The following is an 18,563-nucleotide window of genomic DNA, read 5'->3' on the forward strand; positions in this document are numbered from 1 at the left end:
AACTTTCTTCTCCAGCTTTTTGGTAAAGAACTTGAGTTCGCAAGCTAACATTTTAGTGGAATGTTAAATACTATGCATTTTCACAAGTGTTGTACATCTCTTCTTGCCCCCTGAATATTACATCACTCCTCGTCTTTGACCTATTTGAAGTTCCTGGGCTTGATGGTGCTATGTATTTTGGCTCAGGCATTCACCATCTGGGAAACAGGTTATGCACTGAGAATTCCCCGACAGACTCCATGCATGAGCTTTCTGGCGCTTAAATGCTGACATATGTTTCCCAGTTAATTTACAGTTGGTTGTAGCCTCTTCAGGTTAAGGCCAGGGCCAGTCACGGCTAGGTTGTGACTGTGGGCTGTGTTAGGATGGAGAACTTCATTTCTCCTTTTTAGAGTCACTCCAGATCATTTTATATCTCAAAATTACTGAGGTGTTGCAAAATCGATGACTGATTTAAAAATCAGTAAATTGAATTGCTGATTCATTCCCAGAACCTGCAGATGCTCAGGCTACCTTCAGGGGAAATCAATTCAATATCTTACTTTAAGGACCACTGTTTACTGCTAATGCTGGATACCCACTGCTTGAGTACTTTATGTTCACTTTTCTTGGTACATAGAAAGGTGATTGAGTGGAAAGTTGTACCCATGGCATAGCAATGTACTCAAATATAAAAAATACAGCCACAGCCCTCGATGACTGCTTCACAACCACTGTAATTCTTTGGGGCTAGAATAAAAATACTAGCTACAACCAAGCAGAAGCCACTTTGCCCAAGTGCTTAAGACAGGAGGGAAAAAACCAACCCCCCCCCCCAAAATAATGCCCCAATCTGTCAGTGTAAGATGTAAGAAAATATATTTATTTTTTCCATGACAATACTATGATAAAATTGTTAAATACATGCACGTTTTAAAAACAGACATAAGTAACATCTTTAGTTAACAGTCAAGCATACTAGACTGATATTTATGGTATCTTAGTAATAGGTTACTTATATTCTATGTTCTTGCTATAATCATGTTTTCTGAAGATACAGAACCTAAATTCTGAAATTAGATGGTGATATGAAATGTCCGAATTGCCCATTCTGAAGCAACGTAATATTTAAAATTTTCACAAGGCAGGAAACACTTCAGTTGTCACCTCTGTACGTGGAGTTGTTTTATCCCGTATTAAACTGAAAATTCTGTGAATATGACAGATCCACTTTGATCAATATTTTACTTCCTGTATATTTCAGTGTTTCTTTATATGATGAGACTTGATTTTAGGTACAGCACATCACAACTGATCAATCATGTTTTTAAAAAAGCCTGTAGTGGTAACATTTCTATAAATGAAAAGGGAAGGGTCCTGGACGGGCAGTTTCTCCCTATCATCTTTCAGCTACATTTACACACACCTGACCAAACAAAAATTAGTAAACAGTTACTAGTATTTATAAAAAAACTGAAAATATTAACATAACATCTTCTCAAAACACTCATTCTACAAACAACCTTATAAAAGACAAAAACTTGTATCTGTTCACAGTATGTGTATTTTGTAAACAGTAATTCACTATAATGCAGTTCTGAAAGTAAAACACGGTAATTTCCTAGTGTTAAAGGGACTTAGGGCCAGAGAATGAAAGAGAAGAAAAGGCAAAGACATCAGTCCTGGGAAGCTCATTCTTTAGTTGACCACATTCAAGGTGGTATTTCCTCAGTCGAATTCAGGATACCTACTTTCTTATCCAGGCCAGTATTTTTCAAGTAATTCTGAATTGAAATGTATTTAAGAAAAAGCCATTTTCCTTTTTGAGAAATATTATGATGAAACAAATCCCGGGGCACCCCTTAATACCTACCTCCCCTCACTACTCAGGTTTCTTGTGTCAACTATTCACAACTCTACTAATATTCCTCCTAAATACCACGTTGGAAGAAAAAAAATTAAATGGAAAGAATCATTAGCTTATTACATAAAAAAACTGGGGGAATATCTGGACTCAAACTGGGGGAGAAATGTCTGGAAAACAATTTTTTGTGAAGGCCACTTTTCAATCTACTGTGATCAACTGTAACAATAGTACTGGTAACAGTTGCCCGTGTTCTAATGAAAATTGTATGACCACCTAGCAATCTTCCCATCTCTTGTAATACAGCTCTGGAATGCTTAGGAAAAATATCACATCAGTTGAAAGTTACTCATCTCAAATAGAATAATTCTAAGGGGAAGTACATTTGAAAGACACAGGGAAATTTAATGAAAACAGGAGTGAGCCATTCAGTGAGGTGTACCAAGTATGCCTGGCGTCTGCAGCCCAAGGTCTGTGTGAGAGTTTTGTTTGTTCTTGAAGTTCTGGTTGCTTACTGCAAAGGCAATCTTAGACACATGTAAATATATTAAAGATCCATTTGCTCAGTTAGAATTCATGTTTTGCTCATTCACATCTTTTAGTCTGTAGTGGATCCAGTTCTAGCAACCAGAAAGTCCTATATTCACTGGCTGCTCTATCAGCTAGCGGTTACAGATGTAAATATTTGTGAACTTGCTGCTTCTGTGGTCCTCTAGCTAGGCACTTACTCAGAAAAACACGCAGAGGATTTCTGGCTTAAAACACCGCTTTTCATTTTGTAAAACTGCTTCACAGAATTTGTCTTACACAGGTAAAATCCTACTTAAAACTTGGATGCTTTCAATCCAAAATATTAGCATTCTTAATATCGAGGAAAAACAGGCACTATTCATGGTTAAAAAGAATGGAACCCTCTCATAACGCGATACTGTAAGGATCTGGACTAAATCATATCCCTGAAATTTTGCTCTACACAATAAAGCCTAACATATCAGTCGATTAACTGAATATTGTTCTTAGCTCTCTGTAACCAGCCTTACAATTTGTTCAGCTGTATTGTAATCGGTGGAATATGATCATCATGTAATACTTAAGACCAAAGTACTCATTGAAAGAAATAAAAAGCTAGTCCTTCTAGTGATATGAGAGGTGTAAGTATTATTAATTGCTCTGGCACATAATTCATGAAGATATAAATAAACCAAATGCGAGCCAAGTCATTTCCAATGATACTCTAAGGCTGTCTAAAAGATAAATGTCCTCTAAGTGTGGCCACAAATCATTTTCTGTAAAAATTTTCTCTGGATATAAAAGATGGGCCTAACACCATGAAACTTCGTTTCTGCAGAATATACCATTGTAAAAGGCTCTGAAGGAGTATTTTATCAAGGAGATGGGTCCCTACGTTTGTCAGAACATGCGCTGGTTGGGACAAACATGTCCCAAATTGTGTACCCATCAGATAAAAATAAACCATGAACACTTAAAATCACAGAGAAGACAGACAGCTAGTGCTACGTACACAAGAGTCTTTTCCAAATTTTCAAACCATGGAGCCATTCCTGTAGGCGATTTCCATCTTTGAACCAACACGCTCAGATGTCGGCATGTCCCACCCACCCCTCAGGAAGGTTCTGTTGAGTCTGCCACGCTCCGGGTGGGTCTCAGCCCTTATGAAGTCACTCAACTTTCACTCAACTTGCACTACGGACCTCATCTTTTCCTGACATGGCCAATTTGACACTTTCAAAATAAGACAAAAGGCATCTTATAAAAGGGATACAAATTTTAAAAACCAGCAAATGCTACCTTAGAGCAAACCGACGACAGAACAGTTTTATCAGATTATGTGCCTGAGCAATAGAAAACTTCAGGACATCTTTTGGATCCTGACACGTTAGGGAGTCCTTGAACTTCAGGACACCGTCAACACTGATTACAGATTGCCTCTGCAAGAGCGCACACTCTAGGCTCCTTCACTAAACTGCATTTAATGAGCCCATGTTAATGATCCAAATACAGCAAGCACTGTGATGTTATTTAAATAGGTACAGTGTGAAGACAGCCGGGAGGCTGCAGAATGAACTCCCAGCAGGAACGCAAGTGGCGTGGAGTTCTGAGAATGATTTTTACCACCCAGAGTGTCTGAGTGTGCAGTAGTACGGGGTGTTCTACATGCTCCATGTTCTTCAGCTCCATGAGTGTCAGAGCGATGCTGGTGTGGGACAGGACGTGCCGCTTCCCCCTCACAGCTCCCAGTGAATGGCTGCTTCTGTTTCCGGCCGCCGCTACAAAGCAACTCTGTCCCACAAGCACAGAAACACACTGTGCAGAGGCTGGGGCCACACTCACTGCCAGGGCCCTGCAGGTTCAACGCACCGAGGGCTCGCATTGCGCATGTGCGCTCATCGCTAAGAACGTAACTCACACGGTCTCCCGTCAGAGCTAAGTCTTCAAGAATATTCTGATGTTAAATATTTTTTCTTTCAAAGGGGAACGGTGTGTGGAACTGGCTTATAAGTGAAATAGTTTCTAAGAGCAGGGACGCTGTGTCCTGTATGCACTTCTAGACTAATGGGATGGGCTTCTGGTTCAGACTTCAGAATGTTCTAACTAATGGCTTAGTAGAGAGGGGGATTTCCCTAGTGCTTCCCCAGGCAGGAAGGGCTGCAGGGAACGACTTCTTTTTAAAAAATTTTGATGGTCTCTCACACAACCAGATACGTGACAAAGGATCTTCCCTCCCACCTGCACGCTGAGGCTCCCCCAACAGCCACCGGTGGGGTTGAGGTAAAATCTTGGGCGCTGGCTGCTGTCCACCCCAGGGGAAAGACAAGGAACTCTGTTTGGGCTGTATGTCTAAGCCCCACTCTTCAAAGCATAAAACAAGCTCGAAGAAGTTTGCCCAGATTGCACAGTGCTACTCTGCTGCTCGGGAACCCAGCGATCCTGTTAGGGAACTCCGGAGGGAGCGAGAGCGGACTCTGAGCTGTCTACAGAAACGAACTGAAGACCCAGAGTAAAGTCAAGAACTGTCAGCCCCACACAGGTCCTGGCTCCAGATGGTTACACGTGAACTGCACGGGGACTGATGACAGGGACCTGGTACTCTGTCCTGACCCTCCTGTGCGTCGTTCAGATCAGCTGACCTTGTCCTACAGCGAGGCTGTGCGTGACCTCTGAGTTCCAGCAGGGAACAAGGCTTCAGGGAGGGCAGTGTAGGGCAGGGGGAGCAGGCAGCCGCGGCTCTGAGGCTCCGGGGCGGACGCTCACGCTTTATGGACAGCTCTGCTTAGGTGAGTTGTTCATTAGTGTCAGTTTCTGTGAGTGATTATATAGTTTTAATGGATTGTATGTGTGCATTAATTCCATTTCATTGCACATATCCGTGTAGCATGAGGCTGGAAAATTTAGTTGAATCCTAGCAGTGAGAAATGAGATTCCTACAGTGAGTACCTAAAAAGAGTTTTATCCCTTGTCACCCTGTGATGTTTCTCTACAATATGGTTTTGAAATGACAATATGAACTAGAAAAAAAACTTTCTACAAGTATACAGCACAACCTCAGAACTTTTTAAAAAGTATACCTTCATCCAGATTATTTCAAAATTTCAAGTACTTTCACCTTAACTAGCAAAGGACAAACCACGCAGACAGCCTGAGGCCAGGGAAAATACAAGACAGACTTGGGAGCTTTTCATTCTGCTTTTCTCAAACCACATTCACTCCAGGTAAGGGGGAGGGGACAGAAGGGCCTCAGCCCAGGTCAGCAGGCACCTGCTGCACCTGTTAACCTGGGCATGCACCTTGGTTCAAATGGGTTTTATGACTTGTCATAGGAAACAGCCCTTGAGTAATTGTTTCTGGAAGAAGCCTTCTCTCACGTCACACTTAAAAATCTGAGTGAATCAGATGGTTTTAACCAATAATCATTCAGGGGGCGCAAAGCCGCACCCCAGGGAGGAACAGAAGGGTGACACGGGCCACTGATGGCGCTGTCTATTGCTTAGTAGTCACCTCCCAGCATGAATCACTGGTCTCACCGGCTGATAACTCGCACAAAAATACGACGGGCTTTTAAAACACCTGGGGATGCAAACCTAGAAAATTAAACTTCAGATGTGAGGGCTATCAAGTTCCCTAACCAATGCTAGCAGGAAACCTAGAGAGAAAGGTTTGGAACAGCTTAACATGGCAAGAAAACAGGATTCCAATTTGGGCTGGTCAGTGTCATGCTCGTTTTCCGAGTTTGTACCCCTGAGACAACTGTTTGATCACCATTATACAGTAGGCACAGAAATCAGCATACGCAAACAAAACGCTAAAGAGCTCTCGCTATGTTAAAAATTATATTAAGTTTTGTAAATGCTGTCGATAGAGGAGAATCATCTTACACGTTTGAAAATCTGTGCTTGGTTTTCATCAAGAATGGAGGGGCCAGGCCACTCTGACAGCTTCCTCCCTCGCCTGCAAATTCACTGGCAATGCCACAGAGCGCACAGATGAGAAAACCATTCACAGCGGCACAGAGAACAGTTGCTGTGGGATTCGTCTTGCGTGGATGCGCCGGACGGTGTCAGCCGCAGCACGCTTCTGGAAGGCAGAGCACGGCGGATGCTTTGGCTCGATCACCAGCGGCTCCGGCTCGAGCTGTGTGGACGGAGGATTCTGAGTCAGTACACTTTGGCTTTTGGACTACACGAAAAGCACGTTAACACTCTGCGCGGGACTTGGCGCGTGCTCAAGTCGCCGCCAACAACACTTCCCAGGATCCCTCCGGCGCCGCCGCGGCGCCAGCAGCAGGAAGAGCTTATTGAGATGGCAGGCTCGGGGCCGGGGCACCGCGGCTAATCGTTGGGCTTGTTCTGAAAGAAGTTTGAGAAGGACCACCCTCCGCCCCCGGCCTTGGGAGAGTCTTCATCTCTAGGAGGAATCAAGAACTGCCGGGAATTAATAGAGCACGGGCTCCCGAAGGAAACCACCTCGCTGGTGCTGTCTGTGGACCTCGGCGAGTCTGGAGAAACCAGGTTCCAGGTGTTGACATCCGCCTGAGGTCTGTAACCTGCAGTCTTGCCCAGGTCGTCCTCTACAGCCGTGGCGCTCACAGCACAGTTAACAGGGAGGCGCATCTGCGGCTTGTAGCCCGCGGCCGGCACAGGGTCCAGGTCCGGTCCCTCTTCGGGCTTCGCCTGAGGCTGATACATGGACTGCACGTCGATGTAGATGACCTGCGCCGGCCCTCCGGCCTCCTCGGCCGCCGGGTTCGGGATTTCCTCCTCGATGATCGGCGGGCAGTAGGACACCACCACGTGGTTCTCCGGGTCTGCGTCGGAGCGCTCTGCGGCACGCTCTGCCACTGGGGAAATGATTTCCGTATCTTCTATTTTAGGAATTGTTGAGCGAGTTTCCAGAACCTCGACGTTATTTGGGGTGCAAGGATTCATTTCCAATGTTTTTAGAGCACTGCTTCCCTAGAAACAAATTTTAAGGCAATTAAAAATGCTGCGGTAATGTCCCTTTCATAACAGGGGGATCAATTTTTTACCACAGCTGCTGCTAAACACTTGACGCTCTGGGACAAGTCACTTTTTTGCTTCCCTATCAGTATTTTCCTGGCTGGTGATAGGAGTGGAAAAGAGCACAGTATAAACTATTTGAAGTTGCTTTTAGAAATTCAGCAGAGACAGGCACTTAGCACACTGGTTAGGGTGCAGGCTGCAATGCCTGGGTTGGGTTCCAGTTTTGGCTCCACTTCCTATTCCAGCTTCCTGCTAATGTGCACCCTGAGAGGCAGCCGGTAATGGCTCCAGTTCTTGGGTCCCTTGGCCCAGTCCCTACTGCTATGGGCATCCAGGGAGTGAACAAGTATACAGACCTGTCTCTCTCTCTCTCTCTCTCTCTCTCTCTCTCTCTCTCTCTCTCCGTAAACGCAAAGTAAAAAAGATTTTAAAAGGGAGTGGCCACCGTAGCCCAGTGGGTTAAAGCCTTTCCAAGTCAAGGCTACTCTCAGTTGCCTGGGAAGGCAGTGGCAGTACCTGATCCCTCAAGTACTTGAGCCTCTCTGCTACGAACACTGAAGACAGGGATGGAGTTCTGACCTCTGCGCTTTGGCCTGGCCCGGCCCACACAGCTATCTGAGGAATGAACTAGCAGATGGGACTCTCTCTCAGCCTATTAAATCCATAAGCAAATCTTAAAAAAAAATTAACCCAGCAGATTTAAAGCATGCTATTTTCTCATTACTTTTCACTTAGGAAGACATTCATAGTAGACAAAAACAATGAATGAAAAGGCCAGTACTTGAAAGACAAATGGAAGAAAATAAAGGATTACCTCACAGACACTCTTTTGAAACTGTAATGCTTTACAATTTTCTGGATTTGGAATATCAGGGTAGAAGGTTTCTTTAATCCTTTAAATAAAGAATGATCAAGTCAGTTTAGTAACTGTGCTATCAGACAGTAGTAGCAAGTCATCAAGCTCATCTGGATGCTTCCCATGCAGGTTAATGCCTGTCTGAGCAGCAGTGGGAGATGCTGAGTGAGCCTTCGCTGAAGCTTTCTATACAACGGAGAGGTTCCGATCGACTCCCTACGGTAATTCCATTTCGAAATGGCAAACAATTCCAGTGGTGACTATGCTATCAAGTCTGAAGTAAAACACAGGCATTGTTCTTAGAACCAAAGTTTCCCAATTAGTAAGAATGATCCATGACTTGGCCAATACTTTTGCATATCCAGTGCTCTCTTGCTCTTAACAGGGCCTGGACTGCACAAGAAACGGCTGTGGTGCAACGAGGCTGCTTTGCCAAGGTGGTTAAAAGCGAGCAGCAATTGAGGGGACAGCCATGTGTTCCCTAAGCACCTTTCTTGCGGTGCTGAGAAGGTAGGTTATTAATTTTGAGCAAGAACTAAATGCAAACACAAATGAGAGTTCTTAGTTTTCTCATTTCTATATTTACAGCTAACATTAAAAATCAAATTCCTGAACAAAAATGTTAATATGAATCAAACACTGACTTCTAAAATCCCTTCTTAAGACTTGTTTTCCAAGTGTGAACTCTGATAGTAAGAGCTGAGCTGAGCTTCGGCTATACAACTGTTAGCCTCGTGATTCAGAAGTGGGACTGCTGGGATACCTCCTCCTGTCTGTCATTCGTGATGGGGTGGCCAGTGACGGCCCAGGCGGCTCCTGTGGCTCAGAGCCTGCACTCTGCCCCTTCACCTCGCCCGGCTCTTCTCCACTGCTCTGGAGGTTGAGCTGGGACCTCATGGAAGTGCCCTTCTCTGGAACACTCTGGCCCTCCCTACCTTTCTGGGGCCTTCCCCAGAGCAGCCAGGCTGACCACCCCTCCTGACACGGCCCTATAGGTCCCATCTTTCTGGCAGCTGCCTGCACACACAGACTGAATGGAGCTGGCAGGTTCATGCTCCTGGGCTCGGCCATGCTCTAAGCTCGTAAGGACCATGAGTCCGTCGTTCACTGTGTCCCCTCCCGCACATGGAAGGGGCCACTCGGACTGAGTGAATAAACAACCAAGGGGACCAGATTTTCTGAAGGACAGCAGAGCTTAATTCTTGCAGGTATCCACTGTCTTATTTATGCCTATAAATATCTTTAGTACAACTGTTATTACTTTAAATTATTAGCGAAAACTATAGGAAAACTTTATACTTTCACTCTGCTTTGAATACTGGGTCAAGTTTGTGTCTAATGTTAACTTTAAAAATATTTTACTAATGCAAACGATGGGCTTATTCTAGAATACATCAGCTAAGCACCAAAGCAGTGTATACGCAACACCATTACCATTCTCGCTTCCGATAGCAAAGTATACTTGTCACCACACCCACAGCCACAGCCACGGCCACCGGGATGAGGATGGCGATAATCAGCCCTACAGCTGGAAAGAGAAATTGTTGCAAACGGTAAAAATCGCCACTTTTAGTGTAAAGCATTGAAAACATTGCTAGGATGAGATTTTTATGGTGGTAATTTTGCATTTAAAAAGCTGTTCGGGAGCACCGGAACGCTATGACTATGTAAGCTCCAGGTCTTAAGTAAGTTTGACACAAGAGGCCTCAGTGCGCCAGAGCAGTGTTTCTCGGGCTCAGCACTACCGACTACAGAGCCTTCCTTGTGCTGGGGTGCAGGAGCAGCCCGGGCACTGCAGAAGTGTGGCAGCATCTCTGGCTTTTAACCATTAGGCAGCAGCAGCAGTCCTAGTTATGACCAAGTGTCACCAAACGTGGCCAGGGGGCCCCAGGGGGCCCCCGTGTGTGAGGCAGCCCCATATTTATGGCTCTTTCTTGAAGAGCTGCACAGGAACTCCAACTCAGGGTAGGAAACGAGGCAGCCAAGCACAGCACTGCCGCCCCACCCCCCCGCCTTTTTTTTTTTTTTTTTTTTAACTTTCCCTAGATCTTTAAAAAAATCAGACTAGCTGAACAAAAACATTTTAAGGCAGCTGACCATGTTACACATTTTTGGGAATTTAGACCTCTAGGTGCTGAGCTATACCTAAGTCCTTCCTAGGTAGGTACCGCTTTGGAAGAGCTCCAGCTAACAAGAACAAGCAGGAAGTAGTCTCCTGGCCTTTTCACACTGCCCTCTGCTCGCCACACAAAGGAACAAAAGCTGAAACAACGGGCCGGGCCGGAGGTTACCTACATCAACCACAAGCCACTAGGAACCTCGTGCACGCAAGCACACAAGACACGGCAGTCTGCAACTTACAGTTCTCCTTGGTCACCACGTACATGCTCTTCTCCGGGCCCATCCCACCATCTGTGTAGGCGCGCAAGACCAGGTGGTAACTGGTTTTTCCCTGCAGATCAGCAATTCTTAGTGTCTTCTGGGATAGGTCCGTAATATTCTTAACCTTTATGTCGGAACGACCTATTTTTAAAAGAAGAATATGGATACTCGCCTCTGCACCATTTTAAACACATCAGCACTGACCCCTGTCACACCCACTGCCCTCCTAAATGCGGTGCCGGCCACCTCTGGCCGAGGATCTGCAGCCGCTCAGAGCCGCCTTCAAGGCGCACCTGTGCCAGGCTGTGGTCATACTGCAGCCACTCTGAACTTGAGTCTTCTCTGAGAACAAAGTGTTGTGGCCTACCTGCTGACCTGTGTGAAGTTTTCACACATCTTTTAAGAAAATGCCTGGCACACAGCAGGCAATTAACAAATGTCACTTCCCTCTGCTTCCTAAAAGCCTGCAAACCACCGCCGTCCCCACCCACCCAGGCTGTTCTGGGGGGAGCAGGCGCACACATCAGCAGAGCAGACATCAGACCGGGAAAGGGCGAGACCTGGGGGAGGGGACAGTCCGGGAGGCACTTCAAAAGAAAGGTATCAACAACTGCGAACTCATTTTAGTTTTAAAAATTTTAACCAGAAAAGGAAATCGTTCACATAATTCATACTAAATGGCTCATAACAAAAGTAGCCAATTCCCCACAGCCCCTCTCTTGCCCCATCTCCTCTCTTTGGTTATCAACATCTGTATTTCCAAGAACAAGCTTGAGAGTGCCAGTTGCCGACTGTGCCATTTTAGGCAGTACGGACTCATGTCCTACACGGGCAGAGGTAGACTCCGCACCTGGACGTCGCCACTGTGTGTCCGCCCCCCATGGCGGTCAGGGCACTAGCAGCACACTGGGCGATCCCACTGTTGTTCCCTCTAGTTCCCCTGCTGCTGCAACTGCCGGGCTTCTGTTGGCTTCGCTATTTGTTTGATTTTTCTTTGTACCAGTTCCCAATTCTGCCCACCTCTTCAATGAATATTCAGTGTAGTTTCCCATAAGGCCAAACACAAGAACAGTCCAGTTCCCCCACCGCCTCCCCGACACCCTACCCTGCCTTCTGCAGCTCCCTGTCTCTCTCCTCTGCTGCTTTCAGGATCTCCCCACTCCGTTTCCACTCTGAGACTGGGTGATGGACTGGCAGAGTACGGGATCACAGGGTGGAAACCCCTTCCCGCGCCAGTTTCAAGACCTCGCTGCACAGTGGGGCTGCTGCTGCTACTCCCTGCCCTGCTTTGCTCCAGTCCTTTTGTACAGGTGTGAGGTGTCTGAGCATTCATTCACAGTGACACATTCTGCTGGACCCTTCGACTCCATGCTCTCAACCCTTTCTATTCAGCCCACTCGCCTCTAATACTGGTGCTATACGATCATTCACACTATATCCCAATGACACCGACTACCCACTTCCATACTCTTCAGTCTTTTGCTCCAATTTTACCTCTAAATTTCTGAATTCATTTTGTCGACGTCCCGCCTCTCCCATTGTCTTTCTCCTTGTGGCTTCATGAGACATCCTGCCCACCCCGCACCCTTAACTCTGACTTTAGTGACTAATGCACCGCGCGTAACTGGAAATCCGGCTGCTCCAATTTCAATTGGTTTGGGTGTAACGTTCCCGAGCTCTTCACTAGCTCTGGGTGTTTGCAGAATTCACTACTTAGGGATCCCTTGACCAAAGGCAATCCTGAGGGTTCAGCAGACACAGAGCTCAGCATCCTGGGAAAAGGCCCACCTAGCACAGCCACTCCCGCGGCCAGCACCCCGGTGCAGCCTGCTTTTCTCCTCTGTCAGGCACTAGATGATTACCATCAAGGGAAATGGAAGCTCTCAGACTGCGGTGATGACCCCGCATTGGGCAGCTCTGACGTAAGGATCGGTGGCCTCTGGGCAGAAACAGAACGGAAGGGAGAGCCAGCACTTTGAATAAACGTTCCAGCATTCTCCATGGCCGTCCGACACACATTTACCAGGCGACAGGGGCTGGCTGTACTATTGAAGACTGATTGGATACACAAGTCTCCAATGAAGTCAGTTAAGCTTCCCGGCTTATTAAGGCTATGGCGGAGGAAGACACTAACTGTGCTTTTGGCTTTTTTCTAAGATTACGAGGGAGACTCTAAAGCCATTCCTCGGATTTCTCAGTTTTCTCCTCCACTATTAGACGTACGAGATGACTTTTGAAATGCAGTTAAAAAAAAAAAAAAGATGCTGTTAGGGCTCATACGAAGCCAATCAGAGATGGCTTGTATCCTATGAATCAGTGGCTGAGTAACTTCTGTGACACAACACAGGCACATTCAGAAAGTGGCTCCCCGTGCGTATGTCCCGGCTTTTCAGACAGTTTCAGCAATACCTTCTTTCCTCTTTTATTTTGTGACTACTGGGAAATGTCTAAAAAACACTCCTCACACACTGGCGATTTCCTCACCTGATTCCAATCCCCTCATCTTGGATGCGTCTCTCTCTCCTTTTTCAAAGTAGAACAAGTATCCCCTGAGGAAGCCTCTAAGCTCTTCCACGGGAATATCGTCCCATTTCACCAGTATGGAGTCCGCGGACGTCTCCTCCACGGTGAAGTTCGGTGCGACGGTCGGGGCTGTGAAAGCACAAGGTCACCACTGCAGGCCGCGTCCCCTCCCCGGGAAGCCGCTGTGTTTGTGAGCTGTCTGTCCTCCGCAAACAGCTCACGCCAGAATTCAAACCTTATCCTCTAGCCAAACAGAAACCTTCGGATACATTATCACAAGCTCTCTGCAGTGAAACTAACACACAAAATCATTGAAAAAATACTTTTAGACATTCAGTCTAAATGTACAAGTTCAAGACAAAACCCGCATCTGCAGAGGCGGCCTCTGCAGCACCTTGGAGTGGCCACTAGGACTTCACCTCTGCTTCCCACGCAGTGTTTTCTCCAAACGGATTTAAGGGGACATTAACTATTCTTGGCATTCTAATTGTGATTTAATTTTAAGATAACAGTAAAACTTATATCCATTAAACAGATTATGAATAATCAAATACAAAATTTTAAATATCAAATTATTTTATCTTCTTTGAACTAAACATCTGAATCCAATAAATCTTACTGTTGTTGTTAACTTTCAATTTTTCATGTGACCTTGAATTCTAAAAAATACTTACCTAATTCTTCTACATATCCAATTATGGAACGTAATAATTGATATCCTTGGTTTTTGCACCCATACAGGAAAAAATTATATCTTACACCTGGCCGAAACTGATCTATAAGAGGAACACAATCAGTAAACTTTCATTAATGTATATTATACTATGAATATTTATTTTAGAAATAAAAATTTATAACTTTCTCTGAAATTTCCAAAACTTTAAACAGAATTTTAAAAAATTAACCTGTGATGCCACAGTGCCAGGCCTGCATTTTTAATCACTGCCCACAGATCCAGCATCCCACATGGGCGCCGGCTGGAGTCCCGGCTGCTCTACATCCGATTCAGCTCCCTGCTAACGTGCCTGGGAAGGCAGCAGCAGACGGCCCTGTACCCTTGCCACCCATGTGGAAGACTTGGAAGCAGTTCCTGGCCTGGCCCCAGCCATTCCAGCCATCTGGGGGAGTGAGCCAGCAGAGGGAATAGCTGCCTCTCTCCTGTCTCTCTGTAACTCTTTCAAGTGAATCTTTTAAAAACATGAAGAAATAAAAAATGCATCATTTTCAGAACTGGTAAATATTCAGAGTGAAATGCACTACACTAGAATTAAATTTACTTCTGTTGTAATGCAAAGATTATTACTCTAAGATGATAATGTCTTGAAGAGAAAAAAGGTGACCAGTGCTTTTATTCCTTAAATGCAAGCAATGAGGACTTCTTCCTGCACTGGGTGCCAGGTCACTTTCGTAACCCGTGGTCCTGGCGTGCAGAGGCGGGGAAGACAGGTGAACAAGACAAGATCCCACACTGTACCAGAGCACACATTAGATGCCATGGAACCTTCAGTCAGAGACCAAGTGAGTCTGAGCAGATCCCTGGGAGCCAGGGTAAGCAATATGAAAAGGGCCATTAGGAACACCTCAGGGGTCGCCTGGGAAAATGAAGATGCTGGGTGCGGGGAGATACAGCACACGGGATTGCATGTACTGGGTAGAATACCACCATTCCCGTGTGGTTAGAGCATCAGCTCTCCAATTATGTGTCCATGCAACACAAAAGTCAGACCGTCAACCTCTAAAATTACAGAAGCCAAAGAAAAACTGCACTGACTTGTCTCAATCTTACCTTTCCTTCTTGCTGAGTTTTTCTTTAAATGTTTGCTAGGTGCTGGCAAGTACTAAGTAAAGATTATTGGAAAACTCAAACTAAGCCAAATGTGTTTAGTGTTAAAACCTTTTTTGGGGGGTGATGTTGAGAGTGGTTTTAGGTGAATGTACCCTGTTTTGTTACAATTATGTGTCGTCAGTAAGCCACAGGGTCCCACCATGTGTCAAAGAAGTGGAGTGGGTCAGGGTATTGAAACACACACAGAGGTCATGAGAGACAGAAGAGGGCTGAATGGGAGCATGGCTGCCTAGGAGGAAGAAGTGCCTGCCACGTGCTACCTGCTGTTCGAGAGGCTCGGCAGGAAGAGAGGACAGAGTTTGCAGCTTCTTGAAGCTTTGACTGGCTGTGGATTGGAATTCTGGTGCTACCGCATGCCAGCTGTGTGACCCGGGGCGAGTGGCCAGGCTCCCCTGAGCCTCGGCTTCCTCTCTCCCTGCAGGGCCTCTGCCCGTCCGCACTCGCACACAAAGTTCCTGCTCAGCTGTCACAGGGCCGGCGCCTCCGCGTCTCACGCATCTCAGCGCAAACCTGCATCCCTGGCTACATCCTCAATGTCCCCTCCACCCTTCCCCAGCATAGCCCAAGTGACAAGGATGGGCTGGGACTGTGACGATCAGCCAGCCTCACAGGAGGGAAGAGGCGGGTGGGGGCTCCGGTAGGAAGGGAGACAGGAAGCGAGTTACTAAGACCTTCCCAGCTTTGCCCAGTCGTGTGCAGTTGAGAAGTCTTGCCGTATTCCACATAGCCCTGGGGAGCCAACTGAACCCACCCATGATGCCGCGAATGGCACTGCACACAGCACCCCGGTGAGTGCCCAGCGGGCTGCCTGCTGTCCTATACTCCACCAGCCCATGAGGGAGAACCAGGGGAGGGGGTGAGAGGCTCAGGAAGCGTCACTCCCCTGGGGTGCCTGGCCCGACACAAGTTCTGCAGCTGCTCAGAAGGCACAGGGAACTGGGAAAAGGGCTCCAACTGCAAAGGACGAGGCGGGTGCAGGCCTGAGGGTGGCCGAGTAGCTCTCAGCGGCTAAGTTCCTATGGGAGCCGGCTCGCCTTACAGCTCGCCACCTCAGCAGCGGCCAGGCCCTGGGAAGGCAAGCCCCCCTCCTCCACCCCCCATTTCCTACAGGGAAATGGAAGGGCTGCAGATCCTTGCTGCTCCGTCTCCCCCAGCCTGCAGCCTCAGCCCTGGGCCAACACAGGCAAGGGCCCCGACTCGTGGCCTTGTGGTTTTCTCCGGAGCACCCCATGCGAGTTCCATCTTTGATGTGTGCTACCGCTACTTAACAGTCCATTTCAAGATGTACCACCGGTTACTCACTCCCTTACTAGCTATCTGAGGTGTTTGCAACTTTTCATGATTATAACTAATACTGCGGTGAGCATGCTTAGATTAAATCTGTTTGCTTCTGATTGCATCTTAGCACAAATTCCTCGACAAGCAATGACTAGAGCAGGGGATTAGAATCCTTTCACGTACAAGCTGCCAGACTCACACCCACCCAGCAGCGAGGGGGAACGCGCTCTCCGCCGTTCCCAGCTCCACGTGGGCATTCCTCAGAGTTCACTGAGAGCCACCGATTCAGCTTACCAGATTCGATCACTGTTGCGTTGCTGGTGGAAGGCACTTTCTTCCAGTCCATGAGGCAGGGCTCAGAGCGGGAGGTATTGCACCACTTTATCACGTAGTCGCACGTCATTTTGGGGTCAAGGCGCCAGGTGAGGAGAATCCGCCTTCCCATCCCGACGGCCTGCTCTACCTGGAGATCATCTGGGACAGAAGGAAGGGTCTGTCACCGGCATGACAAACAATGCTAAATGGCAAAGATCACCAAAATGCACAGCCGCCGAGAGCACTTCACTATACAGAGACTAGAACACCATGCTCTCCCACCAGATAGGCCAAGACCTCGTGGCTGTGCACCTGAATTCGAGAAAATGCCAAGAGAGGAACTAACGCCAATACTTCCGAATCTATTCCAGAACGCTGACAGTGCCAGAACCCTACCAAACTCTTTATAAAATCAGACTCAAACTAGATAAATGTTTCAAAGATTCAAAGTGTGGCTCTATTCTTTTTATTATAGCAGCTGCAGCACTTACTTGGTCACAGAAGCTAAGCAGCACCTGGGGCTGGGTAGGGACGTCCCGGGCCAGGGCACTAAGGGGATGCGGCACAGGTGCAGGGGAGGTGGGGGTTTCGTTTCTGTCTCCAGCCTCTGGCACAGAGCACACAGAATTGTTGCACAGTGAACATGTATGTTAGCAACGTATGGACTAGTCCCTTCTCTTTCTTCCAAGGAAGCCACGGGGACCGTGGGCTTCCTGGGGGAGGAGGGGAGAGTAGGGATGTGCCCAGTGGGCAGCCGGTAAGGAGACACACGCACGGACCCGGGCTGCAGACAGGTGCACTGTAAAGAGGGGGAGAGCAGCAGACGGAGTGGGGCTGAGGAGATCCTGTTTCTGGTCCTGCCCGACCTTGGCCTAGGTGAGACGTGGGGCCTGAGGCTGCAGGACAGCAACAGGAGTGAGGTTAGAGGGAGCGGGAAATTTCCCAGTCACTGGAGAAAAAGCAGCAGTTTCTGGAACTGATTTCTATTTAAGGGCTCAGTAAAAAGTCATAGGGTTTTTTTTTTTTTTGAACAAAATTTGCATTCATAAAGCAACTGCTACTGAAAACAAGACAACAATTTGGCGGAGCATACAGAAGACTCTGGACAGAAAACAGCTTCTTGGCTCAGAGTGATTACAAAGCCACAACGTAAACCAGAGCCAAGGCCGTGGAGCCTCCGACTCGAGAAGTGCTCACAAGCACGATGTGCTCCGGGCTGCGGTGACTGCAAGCTGGCGACTGGGCCACGACCGCCTCGGAGGAACACGTGGAGCAGGGAGTTCCAGTTAACACAGCACGGGGCACACGGCCTCCCCACGTGGAAGTGCCTGCGTTCCACGCCTGGCTCTGCTCCCGATGCCCACCCTGGAAGGCAGCAGGTGACAGCCCAAGTGCTTGGGTCCCTGCCACCAACGTGGGAGACCTGGACCGAGTTCCCTGCTCTTGGCTTTGGGCTGGCCCACAGGCATCTGGGGAGTGAATCGGCAGATGGGAAGTCTCTGCTTCTGCCTTTCAAATAAATAAGTGATACAATAAGGCTACTGCCTATCACTGCGACAGCAATGCGAGATCATCAACATCAACACATTATCTACTTGAGGATGCGCATAAAACCAAGGGCTGGGAGCGTGGCTTGTCCTAACCCCCAGCTCCTGGCACCTGCCATGCCCGCCCCGAGGGCCTCTCCAGACAGAACCGCCAGCTGGGCTCTAGACAGTGCTCCACATCTGTGAAATGTGCCGTGCTTTGCCCACTCCTCCTAACTGTCCTGTGGCCACCTCACACAGCAAACAGCCAGTTAAAGGGCGAGCAACAAGACCGCCTCGGTCAAGAGCTGGCAAGGTATTCAGAGGACCCTCCTGGCCCAATTCTCCTACCTTGAGGAGTGGGTGTCACAGCAAAGTTCTATTTTGGGGTGGGACAGCAAAGTGGGAACAGGAAATGAGAAGAAAGGGAACTGGAAGAAGAGGCAGAAGTGGCCACGTAAGCTCACAGCTCAAA

The 18,563-nt window shown here is 47.5% G+C and overlaps 1 protein-coding gene across 4 annotated transcripts in view; it reads right to left on the reverse strand.

Moving 5' to 3' along the window:
- Positions 1–841: 841 nt before the first annotated feature.
- Positions 842–18,563, reverse strand: part of LIFR (LIF receptor subunit alpha) — a 67,271-nt gene continuing 49,549 nt past the window's right edge. For 2 of the 4 annotated variants that reach the window (XM_070056650.1, XM_017344692.3), the window contains exons 14-21: positions 16,542–16,721; positions 13,798–13,899; positions 13,085–13,252; positions 10,580–10,741; positions 9,653–9,746; positions 8,177–8,255; positions 6,826–7,314; positions 842–6,493 (exon numbers count right to left, since the gene is read on the reverse strand). In XM_070056650.1, the coding sequence (XP_069912751.1) occupies positions 6,359–6,493; positions 6,826–7,314; positions 8,177–8,255; positions 9,653–9,746; positions 10,580–10,741; positions 13,085–13,252; positions 13,798–13,899; positions 16,542–16,721 (1,409 nt within the window). In that variant the 3' untranslated portion in view covers positions 842–6,358. Of the gene's footprint in view, positions 7,315–8,176; positions 8,256–9,652; positions 9,747–10,579; positions 10,742–13,084; positions 13,253–13,797; positions 13,900–16,541; positions 16,722–18,563 lie in introns of all 4 variants that reach the window. The other 2 variants (XM_017344690.3, XM_002713987.5) reach the window with 1 other exon arrangement.

Source organism: Oryctolagus cuniculus, chromosome 14, assembly GCF_964237555.1.
Source record: "Oryctolagus cuniculus chromosome 14, mOryCun1.1, whole genome shotgun sequence".
NCBI classification, from domain to species: domain Eukaryota; kingdom Metazoa; phylum Chordata; class Mammalia; order Lagomorpha; family Leporidae; genus Oryctolagus; species Oryctolagus cuniculus.